General features: G+C 43.2%; 1 protein-coding gene across 5 annotated transcripts in view; it reads right to left on the bottom strand.

Annotated features, from left to right (window-relative positions):
* KDM2B (lysine demethylase 2B) overlaps positions 1-19,454 on the bottom strand; it is a 116,571-nt gene that overhangs the window by 85,405 nt on the left and 11,712 nt on the right. For all 5 annotated transcript variants that reach the window (XM_018076431.2, XM_018076428.2, XM_018076430.2 and 2 more), the window contains one exon: positions 14,516-14,562. In XM_018076431.2, the coding sequence (XP_017931920.1) occupies positions 14,516-14,562 (47 nt within the window). The remainder of the gene's footprint in view (positions 1-14,515; positions 14,563-19,454) is intronic.

The following is a 19,454-nucleotide window of genomic DNA, read 5'->3' as shown; positions in this document are numbered from 1 at the left end:
TAACTTTACTCTCCAGGGGAATGGTCTTTTTTCAACTCCACAGGTGAGCAACTGGGGTGAAGTCCTGTTAAGCAGCCCCCGAATAAAAGCCATCCTGATGTCTGCTTCCAGAGCTGGGGATCAAAGAAATGGCTCCAGCCCGGAGGGGTTAAGGACACAGATACTGAAAAACTGAATTTGAAGGGCTGTGTGGCAGAGCCTGGGATCTGCCATATTATAGCCTAGGTTTGATCTCAGCTTTGCAGGAAGCGACCTTGTACAGCCTCTCAATTATCCTTTCCAAAGGAAAAATCAGCAGTTACCTGATGAATTAAGAGTATGAGGCCCAGTTCAACAGCAGGTTTGTTAAATGTGCACGATTATCAATTACAGGCACAAGAGCTTAAGATTTGAATTGATAGTCTCTTGACTTCCGAATTAAAGAGTAATTTGAGGGGATGTTTTTCTCTTAAGCCACAGTACTGTCAAACAAGCCCATACATAACGATTCCTGGAGTACTGCTCACAAAATTTGAGATGTATAATTACAGGTTCAGAGCCTGATGTTCACTGCCCACTGCAGTGGTTCTGACTTCCTGCCAGCTTTATCTCTTTGGCCTGAAAAGATTCAGCTCTTTCTTCTATCCCCTATTCCTGGGACAAGGTTAGAAAATATCACCCAAAGCAAGGGAAAGAAGCACACAGAGGCTCCAAAAAGCGATGGCAGGCTGAGAGATCTGAGGTCAGGCTGGATTTCTGAACAGCTCTAACACACATTTTACCATTTCTGTTAACCAGTTCCTAGGTATCCTCTCAGCCTGCCCTATAAGAAGGGACCCCCCTCAGGCCTGGTGCAGCCCTCCAGGTCCCAGCAGGATCTCTGTGACCCTGGCAGCCTCTTGCCCTGGTACCAATCATATTCCTGACTTCAGCTGCACATGGGTAACAGGCACATGGATCCCTAGCTGGCAAAGAGCACCTCCTACTGCTGACATGGGAAGCTTCACTGTGCCATGCATCACCTCACCCTTGGCCTTCCCTGGATGTTTTTCCAAAGTAACTCAGTGTGAGCTCCAATATAATTCTATAGTATGGGATTAAGAGGCAAGGCTTCCTCTCTGGCAGAGGATGTGACTCAGAGGCAAAGTGGTGATGCTGGGGTTCACTGGAAGGGATTTTACAGCCTAAAGAAACATCTTCCTCTACTGCTGCTTGCTCATGGAGCACAAGATTCCCAAAAGATCACAAAGACAGTAACTAAGAAACAAGCTAGAGCCATCTTTGACAAGGGGAACAGACAACAGCAAGGAGGAGAGGGAAGAATCAGCTGCAGAGATGTAAGATGGAAAGTAAAAGCCACCAGGAAGAGCTACAGAAGAGCTGTGCTTCACTTAAAACCTTAAAAACATACCAAGTTACTCCAGCTCATGTATCAGTAAAGTCCACATTAAAATTAAGGGAGGGAATAGCATATATAATATCTGTTCCCTTTATGTGGAGGCCTAGTGACCAAGATGCTGTGAAGATCCTAATAGATTGGTTTGTACAACATTCCTATATGCTGCAATATCATTATTTTTTTACATAGAAATGAACACCTGGGGGAAAAACAACTTGTGCAGAGTTCCAGCCTTCCACTGCCCATCCTGGACAAGTTGGTTTGGTACAGAGATTTGCTCCTTTCTGTTCTCGGCTTCTTGGTAAAAATACTTCAAGAACAACATTGAGGCAAACCTTGTCCCCTCATCAGAGACAGAACTCTGCTTCATGAATGCAGGTTACACAGGCATCAGCAAACACTTTCACAAATCACAGTTCCCCATCCCACCCCAGAAACTCCAGGAGTGATGGGCTCCAGATCCCAAGTCATTCAGCAAAGCTTTCGTTGATCTCCCCTGCAGAGTTTGCACCCCCATTTTCCTTCACCTATCGAATATTGTAACAATTTGCCAGAGAGGGAACAGTGAATGGGAAATGCTGGGACATTCATCATCTCCTCGGGGGTACAACAGCTGCCATTTCCCGTTTCTAACAAGGTGAAGCACTGCCTTCCCCTGCCCTGACCTCAAACAGCTTCAGGTTATCCAAGCTGCCAGACTAGCCCATCTTTTCCCTGGTGTGGGTTTAGCATGGATATTAGGAGCAGTGGAAGCAAAGCAAACATGAACCACGCAGTGGAATATGTGGAATATGAGGAATGCACAGAAGGTGTGAATCAGAGCTGCAAATGACACCAGTGTTTTCTAGGCTGTGGTCTCTTCTCCAGCACAGCACCGGCAGGAAAAGGTGCAACTCCCCCACGGCAGAGGAAAGAGGAAATGTCCTTTCTGTAAGGATGATTACCAAGCCTGTCCATTAAGAGGATAAAGCTACCTTGGGGAATTATTTTAACCCTTTGTGACTGAACTGAGATCTGTGCTCAAGGTACAATATAGCATCACCAACCAGAAACCAACCCCAAATGCCAAGGGACTGCTCCTTTCTAATCTTTATGCTTCTTACTAGGAAAAAAAAAATCCTTGGTTAATAAAGCAGGATTTTTGGCAGAGCCTCAGGAAATCTGCTTGCTTCACTACTGGGTTAATTGTACCTAAAGACTAAGGCTTTGACTTGCATCCCAGTTAATCCCCCTGGAGCTCCCAGAGACGGAAAGCATGCATTCTCCTGCTACCCACAGGAGACTATTATGATATTCCCTGCTAACAGGGAGGGATGTGAATCCAAGCAGAAAGTCCTTGCTCAAGTGGAGCTATTCCCGACATTCCCTGCATTTCAGAGCCAGGGTAAGAACAACTTAAGAGACACATCCCGATCCCATCGCTCCCAGTGCCACCAGAGGGCACAGAAGAACAAAGGGAAACGAGCCCAGCTCGGACATCGCACCCAGCTCTCCCCACACCTCACCCAGCACAGCCTGGTCCACCAGGAAACAAGGATCCCCGAGGAATCCACCACTGCTTTGCAGTGCTCTGAGCCTTTCCTCCTTTCCCCCTCGGCCAGGTCTTTCCAGCCCGAGCCTTCTCAGTGGGGTCACAGAATCTCCTCCTTATGGAGATGGAAAACTACCGGTACCTTCCCCTCCTTCCCCTCTGCAGCTTTATCATTTGGTGTAAAGCTGCCAAATTACAATAACCCATGTTAGGAGCCATTAATAAAAACGAAATAAATGTTTAAATGTTTAAAATGTTTAAATGTTAAAATGATTAAAACATTTTTGGTATCTTTGTATTCTACACTATCAAAACCATCTTTGCATACTAAAAATCCTACAGGAGTTAAATGATTTTGTTAAGTGACCTGTTAATCTGGCAAACGCTGAGTTCTTAGTTTTCCCAAACACAAGTACAAAGGAGTATTGATTGGATCACTGCAATCCATTCTCCTTTTATTTTTAGGGAAGTGCCTCTGGCAGCACCATACCCCACAAGGAAAGGCCAGTTTAGTTTTTTATGGCCTCATTGACACTGTACATTCAAGCCATACTTGCCTGTTTCTGCTCCACCAGCAACATCAAATGGTGGGAAGAAGAGCTTGGCTGTGCCTGGGGCACCAGGCAAGGGTGACAGAGCCCAGGCTGTGGCCCAGCCCAGCTCCCAGGGATGGAGCACTCCTTCCATCCAGGAGAGGTTTTGGGAGATGCCTGAGATGATTCCAAAGTTCCCAGGTCCTCGAAGGTCTCAGCCCCTTGTTCTGGCTGTGCAGCTCTGACCTCCTCTGGCTTTGGCCCTTGCACTCCTCTGACTTTGGGGCAGGCAAATTATTGAGATATCATGGTAATATTTTCATTTTTTCTGGTTTTCTAGTTTTCTGCTGGTAGCACCAGCTCACTGAGGAGTTGGGCACACTTAAAGCTGGACCAGGAGAAGGATCAGCACAACCCTAGGAGGGGTGGAACAGCCAGAACTGGGAGGGAACCACAGCCTAAGGGAACCCTTAGGCTGCTTTTCACCCCTCTAAAGCCTCATCATCAGCATATAAGGAGGAACCCTATGGCCTTGATTTCCCTGATATTTGGCAGTTAGGGAATTGAAAAAGACCTTCAACTACCATTCAGGTTAGCACTAAACATGTGCATGACACCAGCAGTCCTGCAAGGTCCTCTCTGGTCTACACTGGCATTTAAAGGTGTCAAAGGTGTCAACACCCCCACACATCTCATACCCACGGTTTAATGAGGACCTGGGAAAAAATATGCAGCTGTGATTATACCAGACCTCCAAAAACATGATGATATTAATATATATTTTTAGGATAAAGCACTACACTTGAAGGTCATTTTGGACTAAGGTAAATTATGACACTAAAACATAACAACTACCATAAAATATTTAGGATTTTGGGTGCTATTCCTCCAGAATAAGACAGTTCATTTCTGGTTTGGGTGAGCTAAAGCAGAGGATGGTGATTGCAGAAGAACAGTTATTCTAAAATATCTGTTCTGCTTAATTTCCCCCATGGACAATTCATCTTTAAATCCACCTGTAGACAGAGGCTTTGAGATGCTCATGACCACATGACACGTCAGTTCAATCTCACTTTCATGTTCTGACATCATGGAAACACATTCTTTTGAGGTTGTATTTTTATTGTAACGTTCATTCAAAGTGGGTTTATGGCTGTTTATATCCGGACATGAACATGACTGTTTTTAGCAAAACTGTCCCAGTTTAACCAAGACCTTTTTAAAGAGTTTGACTGTGTTAGGCAAAGGACAAACTTAAAGAGAGCTCAAACAGGAAGCTGAGCTCTAAAAATAGAACTGGTTCTACTTCCAAAATGGCAAGTCAGCGGACGTGCTAAACATAGGCAAGCAAGTGTTATAATATTTCATTTTTACTTCTAAGAGCAAAAAAAAAAGCATGAAGAGGGAGCATCAAATACCTTTATTGCATAGAAGCCCTAATCATGGCTCAAGGCTCACCCACCAGGCACTTCTGATACACAGAGCCCCAGTGGAAAGTCATGACAGAGATGGAAGGTTACATCCATCATGGTTCAGCCCAGCATTGGTTAGGGCTGAGAGCTAAACATTAAAGAAATATAAAAATAATAAATATATATATATATATATTACTCCCCCTCTCTGTGAGGGAGGATGAGTTTTCTGCCAGTTCAACTTTCTGAACCACCTCATTGCCAGCACAAAGGCAGGGGATGGGAGAGCAATGCCAGAAGTGGAGAGAGAAGGAAGAGAAAGAGCAGGACACCAGTTCAGACTTGCTTAATTGGTATGGCAAAAAAAGCAAGTTGTTGGATGCAATGGGCAGCACAGGGAACAGAGACACTATCCCTGGGCACCTAATAGGCAGCAACAGCAAAAACCAAATGCCAGTTTAGATGACAAAAAGATGGTCTGGCACCAGAGCCCAGAACTGGAATTAGAGGGAGAAGTTTCTATTTCCAGTCTCTCAGGAACACTGGGTAAGTTTTAACCTCTGTCTGCCCCAGGTCCTGGTTTCATGATACAAACTGTTCACCAATACTCAAGAAACTGATGAGGCTTAAATAATTTTTTTAAGCAGGGTCAGCTCCCTGCCTCTTCCCAGCACAGTTCCACAAACTTCAGGGGAAGGATGTGCAGCAGCACCAGCGCTGTGGGAAATCCCACGGTGACACCAACCACAGCCCCAGCTCCCTTCTGCTATCACAGACTGGAGCTTATCTTCTTACACAATCAGCTATTAAGAGGCACAAACTCGGTGAGTGTTAAATGAAGCAACATCTTCTGAAAGTCTGCAATACACCACTTGATTAGACAAGAGATTTCCACTTTACCGTGCACTGCTCCACCTTAACACCGGTGATGCCAGTGTCCCAGAGGGTTCCTCCAGAGCTGCTACAAACAGCTTCAATTTTCAACAAATTAGGCAGAGCCCTCAGACTGGAGGAAAATCACTAATGGAACCTTCACTTGAAAAAAATCCATTCAGAAACCCTGAAGTCTAGTTACTAATTTTAATTCTGCCCAGGAGAGAACACAGTGCAGCTTTGCAATTCTTCCGAGCCCTGAGCAAACGTGGAGCAGGTCAGAACTGACATTACATTGTCTGACTGACAGACAGGACTGCTGGTGTCCCACGAAGAAGGGACAGATCCCATGATAACCAAACAAAAACACACCTGTCAAGTCCTCCTGGTCCTGCTTAAAGCAAAGGGTGTTCACCTCTCTATCATTATTGGTTTGTGGTCGGCACGAGTATCCTAATAGCACTTGCTCAAGTCTGGAAGGATTTATCTGTACTGCCTGACAAGCTACTATGGGATTAGGGAGTAAAATGAGTTCTGTACAGTAGAGCAGCCTCATCAAAGAGAGAGGGATACAGGAAAACAGGAGAGGTCACTCAAGGGAAAAGAAAGGAAGAAAGGACAAAGACAAAAGGATGAGCCAATAAATCTTCAGTGCTGTACTTGGGAAAGAGGAACCTGCTGGACAGAATTGCAATCACTTCAATAAATCAGCATATTTTATTTTATTTTTCAGACGCTTCCTCTTTGTAGTACTCAAATTTGAAAATAAATGCAGCAGCTAGAAGTCTGGCCAGCCCACACCAACAGTACATATGAACTCCTGACAGACCGTTGGTTTGACTCCATCTGACCTTATGGGCACTGGGAAATTTATCATTTTCAGTGGTAATATTTGTTTGCTGATTTTAGTTGAGGTCTGGCTTAGCAGATTTCCCAATTCAGAGCATGAAGCACGTTGACAGTCCCAACAGCACTGACTGTGAGGACATTTGGAACTTGATTTTAAAAACAAAGTGTTTTTAAAAAATAGTGGGAGTTTTTAAAACAAGTTTTAGTCACAAAACAATATGATGGAGGAACAATCTATTTTTATGGACTGGATCTCAGACACATGTTGCTGTCTAACATCTGAGACAAATCACTGGGTCCTGACATATGCTGCTTTCTGACTCTCCATTTGTCCCTTTGGAAAAGTCTGTAGGCAGGTACAAACTCAGCTCCCTTAAAGCACAGGTTTGGGACTTGTATCCTCAGATCAATGGGAATAGCAGTGGCATGCAATTATTTTACAGTCCTTGTGAGGAACATCCAAGTTCAGCCTCCTCCTGCCAGGAGTCACCCTTATCTCCTGCTTTCCAAGTGCTCCTGGATGCCCTGTTCCTTTCAGCTATTGGAGAGATGTATCTCCTGTGGATCTGAGTCCCTTGATGAATTTAAGGGGTGACCTGCAGGGTCCAGAGACTGAGGCATCCTCAGTCTGAATCCTCACAGGCTGAAGAACATGTTCACAAGTTGTTTCTTATGAAACCACACAGACATTGGCCTTCCCAACCACGAGAACAATGGGGATGTTTCATTAACTCAGTTTTGGTTAATATTCCAACCGTCCCATTTACACGAAAAGGAAAAAAGCAGAACCCAGGGAGCAAAAGCAGAACCCAAAAAGCAGGCCAGGCACGGGTCACACCGTGGGCCACAAAACCCCCATGAGAAATAAGAGCAGAAGTCTTACAAGGAATGGAAATATTTCATCCAAGTGCCTCCCCTCCCAAGAGATCAGTGATGACTCCTCTCCCCTAGAAGAGCCTGGTCCACTGTGTCTTGTAAAATGCATTATTTGGGCACTAGGAACAGAGCACAGCCCTCCCTGATTCCTCCTTATCCCTCCACACAAGACTCCTGGAGACACAGCAGCTTAATGACTCCTGACTCAGCTCTTCTGCTCTTCCCAAGTGGCACTGCCATTCACAGGACAAATCCCCACACCGGGGGAGGACCATACATCTTAATCAAGACTTTCGTGCAAGTCTGGGGGCAGACTTTTGCACTTCCTTTGAGCAGCCACTTTAATTTTGGGAAGTGCTCCTTACAACAGAGCCTCTCTAATGAGCCTCCCTCCTAACTCCTCTCCTTCTCCAATTTCACAACTTCCTTGAAACAAATGGAGCGTTGCTCTATAGAAAAAGCAACACTGGGTCCCTATTCAGCAGAAATGATGGAAAGTATTCTGAGCTGCAGTGTGTGGCTGCTTTGTCCTTCTTTTGTATCTACATGGCTAATTTTCTTTCACAGGATGGAGAACTGTACATTGATTAAGACAAAATTTCCCCTACTTGCCCACAGACCACACTACGAGCCTCTCGACTTGCTTTGTAGTTGGATGTGAATTCAACCATGATACAATTTTCAGAACAGATCAATTTGAGAGGGGCAGCAAACACGCAGGAGGAATGAACCAAAAAAATCGCCAGAAAGCAGCTACTCAGGGACACTTCTCTGCTTTGCTTTCAGAGGTTTTGAGTAGCTACTAACAAAAAGCTGAACATTTGCACAGCCAACTCGGGGACCATTGTGCTGGCACACCAGAAGAAATGTATGCTAATGTAAAAGGAGTGTTTTACACGGTCTCTGCTCTCCCTCCTGCCTTTAACTATCTGACCTGCAGTCACCACCACCACGATTTGGAGACACCACTTATGATTCTTGATTCAGTACTGAATGAAATTTATACATCTGTATATATGTATTCATCTATAAATGTGTGTACAGCTTTTAACAGATATATAAACCACATTTCATAAACCCAGACTAATAATTACCTACGTTTGCATCTCTTTCCATCCCCCTTTCAATATCACCTACTTCCAGAAGCATGGTTTAGGGTGGTTCTTGCATTTCTGTGGAGTACCTGGCACATTTAGTCTCATTTTAGCTGGAATTCCTGGGCACTACAGCAGTGTATGTATTTAACAGAACAAAAATGGCTGGATGAAAGATGCAGAGCCCCACACAGCTTAATGGCTGTTAGGTACCCTTGATGAGCAGTAATCCTTTCTGTCCCAAGTGAATTTAAATTATTTACATCAGCCTTACGTTAACCAGGCAGGGAACTTGTTCCTCCCCACTGCAGCCCCTGCACAGAAGAGGCCACAGCTCACCACATTCACTACATCATTTACACTTTCCAGGAAAACCACAAACTGACACTCCCCAGATTCTGTCTGTAGCACCTGGGCAGACCATTTCTCCTTTCAGCCTGATTTCCATATGGGAAAAGAAGGTCACACTGTTTACTGTGCACTGTTACACTGTGGAATTGCTGCTGCTCCTGGAATGAGCAAAATGTTGTGATACCAAACTTCAGAAAGCTTCCTAAGGGCTCTCCCCTGTGAAAAAACCTGAACAGCCAAGGAAATACTCCTCTGCAGCTCTGATTTCATCCACTGCTGTTAAAGGAAGTTCAGTTGTTCACTTCAGTGCACTATGATGAAGTCCTTAATCACTTATTCACTTAGTGAATAAAGCATGAGCAGATGTGCAAGAGCACACACAGCATCTCCTCCAGAACTTGTCAGCAGCACGAGGGAAGGCTGACCTGCACTTGCAGGGCCAACCCCCACTATTTATAGGACTTTTCCCTTGAAAATGTCTGGGATTTAATGATGTAATTTATTCTATTATCTTTCTCCACTGACACCATGATTATAAACTCATGGTTGAGGCACAGACCTTCACACATATTTCTTTAAACACTCAATTTGCAACTGAAATTTCTGGCTCAGCTCCTGTTCTTTTGGTGTTTCTAACAAGAAGGCAAATACCAGCAATAATCAGGTATCTCCTCAGCTACTCCCACCGAAGAAAGCAACAGGATATGTAGAGCCTGGGTTTTCCTTTCACCCTTTGTCTTGGAGATCAAAGCCTGCTGCCAGGTCTTTAAAGATTTGACAGAATCACAGAAATCAAATATTGAAATGATCTATTGGGTCCCATCTCATGCATCATCTTCTTGGGCCAGATAAAGATTGCTCTCTGCAAGAGTTACTGGAGCTTGGTCGTGTTTGCTTTTTATTTCCATACCTCAATGCACACATTTTAGCACAATTAAAAGCTTTGCTGCTTTCAACTTTACTTGGATTCTTTGTACAAGAAACACCAAAGCCTTTCAACACAGTTTGTGAACACAGCAACTAAATGAAGGGAACCAATCATTTCCTACCCAAGTAAGCATCATGGCCCAGTCCAGTCTGCAGCATCAGATTATAATGGCAAATTCCATGACAGATGATACATTCCTCACTGCTCCTACACTTATTTTTTGAATTCTATAAATAAACCCTTAGTGAGTTGGTTAAATAAAATCAGTCAGTGAGTTGATGTCAGTTGTTAGACCACCCCATGAATAGTCTAAGTCCTGTACTTGCACTGTTCCCACTGATACAATGCCTGGCTGGGCACGGTGAATTCCATAGGACAATGCTGCTGATCCTACAGAAGTGACCGCCGTGGTCACAACTTTAACCTCTTCAGCCCAGGGATCACAATAACCCAAAGTCTCTTTTCTTTCTTACAATCCTCAGCATGTTTGAAATCTCCCCTTTTGCCACTCGCTGGGGTTGGAAGCTCCACTGTGGGGATGTACAATAAATACCTACCCTGGCACACAAAGCTACACCAGCCCAGAGAGGGAGGAGGTGATGCACATCACACACCAGCAGCACCACTTTGATTTGTTTATTTGGGTATGAGTGCAAAAATTGGTCAATAGCCATAGACCAGCAGCCCGTTGCAAGCAAATTGAAGAGAGGTCAGCTAAAAATTAAAAATAGAAGCAAATACATCCAAACTGGCTATTACTGTTTAGAGAGAGACACTGTGCTTATGCAGGGACTGCACTGGGCAGACTGTGACAACCCAGGGAGACAAAGGCAGTGCAGGCCAGTCACAGGCACTGCAGATGCCACAAAAAGCAGATGTGCTTCTAAATTCAATCAGTGCCAACCCAAGCAAACTACTAAAAAAAATCTAATAAAAAAAGTAATCAAAGAAAGAAAAAGGAGCTCAGACTGCCAGACTAAGGCACACATCCATGTGTGTTCCCTCTCTTTCTCCTTTACTTGGCTCCCAAAACTACTCAATGAAGTACTACTGCTATATCTTCAGATTATGTGATGTCCATGAAGGATAATATAAAGACAAAAATCAAACAAAAGACAAAATGGAAGCTTTGGCTTTCTGACTTTAAAGACTGAAGCAAATGATTGCATTTGGTCCTTGAATTCAGGAGTGGCAAAGGCTGGAGATGATGCTCAGGGCCCATGGGAGCCCTGGCTGGCAGCAGCCTGCTGAGCAAGGCAGTCACTTTTCTCCTTGCTCAACCCTGGGCAAGTTACTTCACTTATTCTGCAGAGCAGTGGGCACAAAACATTCACACAGGTACGACACCTCTGCAGAAATAACACTTACCAAACTTTTACTGCAGATGTGGCAGATGTTTAAGGACACTTTAAGAGGGCCAACAACCCTCAATCAAATTTTAAATCAGCTTATGAAGAGATGACAGTGACATTCTGCTCTTCAGAGCTGGCAGTCAAATCTACCTTACACAAAGAAATGAGAAAGCTTAAGAGTTATTAAATTACAACAGAGTTTTGCTTCTTTCAAGAGTTGTCTCAAGTTCCTAAGCAGGCCAGGAATTCCTCTCCACTTCTCCATTTGTATTCTTGGCTCACAGCCATTTCAGAGCTCAGACAATTTCCAGCTGCTGAAATGAATCCATCGTCTCAGGTTTTAAAGAGCATCCAGGATATCGTTGGTGTGGAGGTGGAGTCTGGTTATAACCATTATCCCAACTGTGCAGTTTAAAGGGATGGGTCTAAAGCTGCTGTGGGGAAGAGTGTTTGATACACACATGGGTGCACAGTTGGGCACACTAAGGTGCAATCAGAAACAGGAGGTCCTGAACATCACCCACTAAATTACAGCTGGTAGCTGCATTTCTTTAAACAAGGAAAACAAAAAAATTCCATAAAGCAATGGCAACGTTTCGTTGGTAGTCTGACAAAACACTAAAGAAGAGACACCTAAGCTCAAGTAAACACAAACAGTGATCAAAAAACTCATCTCTTTTTTTGCTCCTTATTATTGCCACAGAGCTGAGTTTTCAAAAGGAGACTTAAAAGCTTGTTGTTACTTCCCTGTGACTTACAAGTACTCCATTCTGGAGATGGTACAACAGTCAAGTTAGAAATAGAAAGTAGGATTTCAGAGACCAAAGGCTCAGTAACTTCCCATGGAATTTATGGGCTTTGGAAAAACCCAGCATCATCTCTTTAAAGTGTTCTGTAACTAATGTGTTTCCCCTGATTCAGAGGAGAAAAGAGAACAAATGATAGGCTTAAATAGCACCAGCACACTACAATGATGAGCACTTAAAAACCCAACAAGTTTACAGAGAACACAACATTTTTCAAGCCATGTTCTCTCTCTGTCGACTCCCACACACAATCAGATGCGGAGTTATGATCATTCCATTTCACATTCCCAAACATCCTTCCCCTCCCAGGTTCATCAAAGGATTGAGTAAGTTTTGAAAATACCACATGTCAGAAACACAAACCTGGATGTTCAGGATATCAGAGAGGTCTGCTAAAAAAATGCAGGGACGATGACATATTAACATCTCCAGTGAGAGGAGATATTAATAAATCAAGACCTTTCATCTGCTTTATTTGAGCATTAGACTGTGAGTGTAACATATGTGTTAACCTAAAACTAGAAAAAAATTACCAGCAATGATATGCAATAGAAAAATTGCTCACTGGTGTTTCCTGAGGTCATTAGTAGATAATTTAGAAACCTGGCCTGGAGACAGGAACTGCCCCCATGTGCTCTCAGTGTCAGTGGGGCTGTTCCATCCAGCACAAATTCCACAGCCACAAAAACGATTTACCATAAAACCTGTGATTTTTCAGGAGAACTTACAGCCCATTTCCCAAATATTTTAGATCTTTTGAATCAAATTTTCCACCTATGGTGCCAAAAGTCATCAACTGTATTACAAAAAGAGCAGGTGACAATGTTCTTGACCACATTACAGGCTCAGTACAATGACTCCAAAGGGAGTTTGCCCAAACATGATAAAAAAAGACCCATGATGTGGTATCTGGCCAAGAGCACATCCAGGGATTGCAGGTCCAGCTGTGAGGAACTGCACACTTTTACATTAAACTTAATCTCCAGGTTAATTACAAATGTTATTTCTGCTCCATTGTTTCATAAAGGTGATTTTATTTATAAATATCCTCCCGCTTTGCTCACCATGTACACAGGAATCTCCACCCCCTAATACTTCAAAGGACATCAATCTTGAGGAAATGCAACTCCCACACTTTGACTGTTATACAGGAAAAACAATGTTGTTATGCAACACTACGCTGTTCCAAAACATCTCAACGTCAGACCCTCAGCTTCAGCTTCAGAGACAGAAATGGAGTTTATCAGCCATGGAACAAATTCACAGCAAAGTGCAAACAGGTCCAGGTGACTACAAGGTTTCTGCACGAGGCTCCTCTGCAGCAAAGAGAGAGATTCTGTACCTACAAATGTCACAGGCAGGTATTTAGGAAATCCATAACATTTAGGACTTCAAATACTCAGACTGACCAAGAGAAATGTTACCAAATATCACTTCCCACACCACTTCCCTAACATTTTCTGTCAGAGATTTGGGGCTTTTTTCCTGAATTTATAAATGGTCATAAATTAAACAACATTGCTGAGTTCTGTTTGTGAAGGAAGGTTATCAGAGATAACCCCTTCTCTCACTGATAACCTCAAGTGAGCAGAAATGAGGCACGAGTTCCTCTCCTTTGTTTTTCTTAGCTACATCTTTTCCAGACTTGATGTTCCTATTGATCATTAAACTCAAGGAATAATTTCTTTAAAAACTGGCCTTTCAGAATGCAGCATTCGAGCTAATTTAAAAGATTAATTCCTGCCACAATACAGGTAAATAAACCCAGTAAATTCTAACTAGCAGGAATGCAGTTGAAAGTCTTCATGAAGGACTGCAGCCAACACAACCAACACCCAGCTTGTTCCATGGAGAGCAGGATCACTATTCAGTAACAATTTCAGATAACAATAAATAACACACCCATCTGCAATAAAAGCAGATTTCAAAGAAACACACAGTATAATCTCCTACTCAAAATGTAGCTTTTCTTAGAGTTAAAAAACATTTACTTTGCAAAGATTGCTAGGAAACATTTGATGATGACAGTCACCACTTCTCTGGTTTGTGTCTTATCAAAAGCCAGGCAGTTTGCAAGGGTTTGTGCTCAGCCTCTCTTCACAACCTTCCCTCAAAGCACTGACCTGGCCTGACACTGATAAATACTGTGGGGAGAGCACAGGCAAGAGGTGATACGGCTCCAATCACACCTTTCACAAACAGATGCTCTACAGCAGATTAAAAAAAAAAAATAGGAACTCGATCAATAGAGCTGCTGCTTTCCAGGATCACAAAAGTGTGTGTGGAACACCTGTTAAGGGCAAAAGCATTCTCTCCCTTCCAAATGGCCAATTATCCAGCATGAGATCGGAGTCCGGTCAGCACAACTACTAATTAGGGTTCTCCCAGCCTTTTTAATTTACAAATTGCCTCTCCATTGCCTTCTCCCAGATTCTGAGAGTTACCACAAATGTCTACAAACACAACTGGACAAGTATTTCAAAGCAATTCTGTTCTGTATAGAGCTAATCCAGTGCATTCAAAATAACTTACCCACTAATAGCTTCACATCTCTGACAGTGAAATCCGGGTCAGGCATTCTGTAATTAGCAAAGAAAGCAACGTTAAATACTGTCAAGATAAGTATGGGTACACTTTGGTTACCATAATAAAAGAGAAATAAATGTATAGTGCTCTTTGTCCCTAGTGCAGGAGGTGGAATCAAGCAAGGCCTCTCTGAAGTGTGGACAGTGCAAATTCTAAAGACACACATGACATCTTTGCCTTGGCAAGTGTACAACAGTTTCTCTATTCACAATGGAAGAAAAGGTGTCTTTTCGAGCACTTCTTATCAGCACTGGAGTGGGAGGGAAGGGGTTGGGGGTGATTTCAATAAAATCCTAGACCTTTGTAGCTTGTTCTAAGCAACTCCTGGGGGTTTGCAACTGGTGGTGCCTCCTGTATATTCCCCAAGGTGAACATTATCACACTTGCCAAACTGAGGGACAGAGCAGTGAAACAATCTGTTCAAAGTCACACCATCACTGGTTGGATTCATTGCTTGGAAATAAAATATTAAAAAATGATTAATTAAAGCCTCTTTGTTTTACTGACTAATCCAACCTCCTTGTCTGGCAGAAGACAACCTGGCTGTTATTTGGTGGGTTGGAAAATTGTTCAATTCAATTTGGGCTAATTCAGAGCTAAATTAAATGGTAGCATAATTGGTTCTGGGATGTCGATGCATTTATAGGATCACTCCTAACACAGGCAACATTTTAGGGTTTAATGTAATTAGACAGTAGCCTGGTACAGCAAGTGAGCAAGTTTTATGTATAAAGGAGACAGTAAAATTCTGTAGCACATAGACTGGATAGAAAAAGAAAACAAAAACAGTAGTGGGGGTTTAAAGCTGATTGGCTTCATCTTACTGACAATATTTCACATTTCACATTGCACAAAAGCTGACTAAGGAATTGGAATGAAAAACAGCCCAGTGGGACCTGCCAGCTCAGTGCTCTGCCCCTCTTGTACTGCCCCAGGTTGAAGATAAACAACTTGTTTCTGGACTCCTGACACAATTTAGTTAGAAATCAGAACGATCCAGCCCATGGGCAAACGTTCAGAGCAGTAGTTTTTACTATTAAGAAAACACTAATAGGTAAAGTTAAAAAATGTATTTGTTGGCATGCATGTATCTTGAGAACTACTTGCCAAATTCTGCTTGCCCACTTTCTTTTACCCTTATCACCTTTCTCTGGTGGGATGCAGAGGCTGGACAATATCTTTTGTTAGTTCTCTGCCAACCCTCACATCTTTGCATTTAGCTGTGAGGGCCCCACAGCTTTGGAATTCACTCCCTCTGCGGAATGAAACAGCCTGAATCTACTGACCTTCAGGGTTCACTCAGAGCTCATCTTTTTTTTCCAAGCACTAGAAAGTCAGAAGTAGGGGAAGGAGGAACTATTTGTGGGCAACAAGAACATGCCAGGTTTGTCTGCAAATGCACAGCTTACCTGTATTTCGTGTCAGAAATGTAGAACAATTAGATGGGCAATCTTTTCACATTTCTATAAATCAAAATAAAAATCAACCACCAAGATAGAGAACAATCCTAACCCAGATGGATACGAGCAATTCCAGCCTTTTTAAGAGCTGCAGCAGCAGCTGACAATAAACATTACTCAGACTGGAAGAATACAACCCTCCCTGGCAATGGAACTGCATGTTTAGCTCTTTGGAGAGTACACCTGGCAAATCCTTGGGGTTTTTTCTCTGCAATCTCAGGTTGTGTGACACAATAAAGAAGGAGAACACAGAGAGAATAATTTCAGGCTTGAAAACAGCAGGTTTCAAGTACAAGAACCCATTTTGTAGTTGGGTTGCCTTGGGAGGTCCAGCTTTAATTCCAACCCATTCTGCTGCCTTAGGTGATTGTATTTCCTCAGCTCCAGCCCTGCCACACAACTCCTGTACAATCCTATACACTCACTCTTATACAATCAGGGTTGGTTTGCTACAGCACTAGGATAGCAAAAAAACCCAATATTGTTTTCTTGGATGTCACCAGTCCTATACCACACACTCACTGTTGGTTGGTTTATTTTTCTGCATATAAACCCAGAACAGCAACAATGCAAGAACAGCCCAGAAGTATTTTTTTCGTTGCTCTCATGCAATTTTCAGACAATGCATCCTGTGTAAAACCACTACCAATGCTTCTAAAGATTTCAAATATCATAAAAAATAAGTGAATAAAGGTATAGTGGGGTGACTGAACTCCAAAATATGACTGACTGCATTTGAGGTTTTCAGCAGTCTGTAATACACAAGTCATGTCGCCTGTTGCCTTAAAGGGAAAAGAAATGCAAACACCTCAGTGTGCTCTGGGTGCCTTTTAGTAAACTTTAAAGATGTGCTAGAGAATCTATTCAAAAGCTAATGAGGATGAGCTCTGGCCAGCACAGGTATGTGATTAACCACATTACAATGCAAGATGACCATTGCTCAGATAAGAGACAACATCTCTCCAAACAGCATTCCCTCTCCCAGGGAAATCCTGGAAACAGTCAAACAGCCCTCCAAGAAAAACAGCTTCCATTCTGCTGAGAGATCACAGGTGGGCTTTCCTGCTTCCAGCCATAGGAGTAGCAGCTCATGATGGTCAGAGATACAGAGGAAAGCAATTTTCAGTTTCATTTTAATAGTTTTTCCTCATTCCTCTCATTCCTTGCCATTTCAGAGTTCCTCCAAGCACAGTAACCAAACTGTTCAGCTCTGTGTTGTGCATCTGCCAGGCACAGGCATGCAAGCTGACTGCTTAGCAGCAAGCACAGGTGGAAGCATGTATCAGCAGTTATTCAAAAAATCATCTTACATCATATATTTTGTATCTCAAAAGTCACCCTACACGTGTGGATCACATAGTCTGCTATATCATGATGCACAGAGCCTGCTCAGGACAAGAGACAGTGGTGCCAGAAACGACCCAGACACTGAAGGTTCCTCCCATTTTGGATCAGTTAGGCAGCTGCCAATCCTATTTCCATCTTGCTGGAGTACAGTGCACACAGTATTTTGGTACCTACACATCCCCAAACCTCATGCACTGCACGCCAGCAGCTTTTGATGGATACATATAAGAAGTGGAAATGTAAATAAAATTAAATCACGTTATCTGCAGAGTGCCAAATAGGAAAGTTTGCTCATGCATTTCACTTCTGTCATTTAAAATACACATAAATTGTGTTTCCAACCTTCTCTCACTAGCACTTATGCCCAAGTGTGTGCAATTCCTTTACAACATCATTTCAAATTAATAAGTCACGCTCATTTAAATAAAAAATACAGGAATGTTGAGTGTCCTATAAGAGATTACTGATCTACAAATTCTAGTACTTAATTCCCCAAAGCAGTCAGTATTCAGTGATTCAGCAGAGAATGGAAATGTAAAAACAATTCACCCAACTAACTGTGAAAGGGAGAATTCAACTGATTCCATGCAAAAACCATCCAAAACTCACGTATCAGATAACTTGCTCTTATTTTTCTCAGCACACTAATTCAGCAAAAATATCCTCAAAAGAAAAAAAAGCTCTTCTCTGACCATGAATTCCATCTAGAGAAAGAAATTGCACGTGTGTGTGGATGGTTCACAAAAGGGAGAAAGGGAAACAGCCCTAGGAAGGAGGGGAGATGTCAGGATGGTATTAGAGTTATTAAGTGATATCAGCAGTTGGTGGGGATCTGAAAAGCTGGCTGGTCAAGCCTGGCTGCTGAGACTATTTTAAACTCATCACAGCAAACTGGAACACATATTTTTCCTTCACTGTCCAAAGTGTGGGTGTGTGACAGAGCAGCAGGTAAGTGACTCCAAAATGCTTCCACCTCTTCCCAATCCAGATCAGAACTCAGAAGATGCAGCAGAGCTGCACAACTCCAGCTGAAGACAAAGGCATGCAGCTCTCAGTCCTACTTCTTCTTCACTTCCAATACATGTTCCAAAACTGCTGTTAATTTGGCTGCTTTGATAATGCTGACAAAGCAAGGCACCTGACTTTCAAAGGTCTCTTTGAGGTGTGGTTACTTGTCTTGAAGAAAACAAGCCAACACATGACACAAAATCCAGGTTCCTCTTTACATGATCCTGTTCCTTGAGGAGTCTCTGAACCCCTGGACCAAGAGAGACCAAAGAGCCCTCTCCACAGGCAGCATTCCACCAGGAGTCTCCAGTGAAAGCACACGGCCAGCCCAAAGTGGAGGGAAGTGCCAAGTGGCAGCTCTCCTGATTTTGGGCACAGGACCAACAAGGAAGCCAACAATGATGTGTGAGCTGAGATTTGAGTGTTGAAATGTCTCACTGAAATTACCTAATTATAGAATCCTGAATCACGAGCATCAGGAAGAAAGGGATGTGACATCCACTGGTCAGGACACGGAGAAACAAGGCATCTTTGGAAGGATCTTGTGCAGCACTCCCAGCACATCAGGCAGCCTGAGGCCTGGAGGCATCACCGTGGGTACAGGTGGCCATAGGAAGCACTGACACAGGCTGGGATACTGGTTTTCCATCCCAGGTAACGCTCATCCATTTGCAGCTGCGGATCTGAAGCCCAGGAATGTTTGTGTCTGGGATGAGCTCTCACCTCCACACTTCTCCCCTGCTGGAGCACAGCTGAACTGGTACAGTTGGCACAGCAGGAGCTGAAACATCTCCCCAGTTTCCTTCTTGAGCTGTGAGGAATTTCACATGAACTTCCTCACACACAGGAGGATGTGGCTGCTGGGAAGGTGCAGTAACACCTCTGGCTCCTGATTTCTTCAGGAAGAATTCTTCAAGATTTTATGACTTGCCCTTTAGGAGCAGCAGTTTAAAACCAATGCATACACAGAGAGCCCTCTAAGCACCTCTTGTTCAGAGTTCAACATATAAAACTATTTTACTTTGTCATCAGAGCCATCACAGCAGCTCCTGTTTGCCCTGATGGTAAAG

The sequence above is a fragment of the Manacus vitellinus genome, unplaced genomic scaffold (genome assembly GCF_001715985.3).
Source record: "Manacus vitellinus isolate BGI_N305 unplaced genomic scaffold, ASM171598v3 scaffold_31_pilon, whole genome shotgun sequence".
Classification (NCBI taxonomy): domain Eukaryota; kingdom Metazoa; phylum Chordata; class Aves; order Passeriformes; family Pipridae; genus Manacus; species Manacus vitellinus.
The sequence above is the reverse complement of the archived record's forward strand: the minus strand, read 5'-3'. Positions and strand labels throughout refer to the sequence as shown.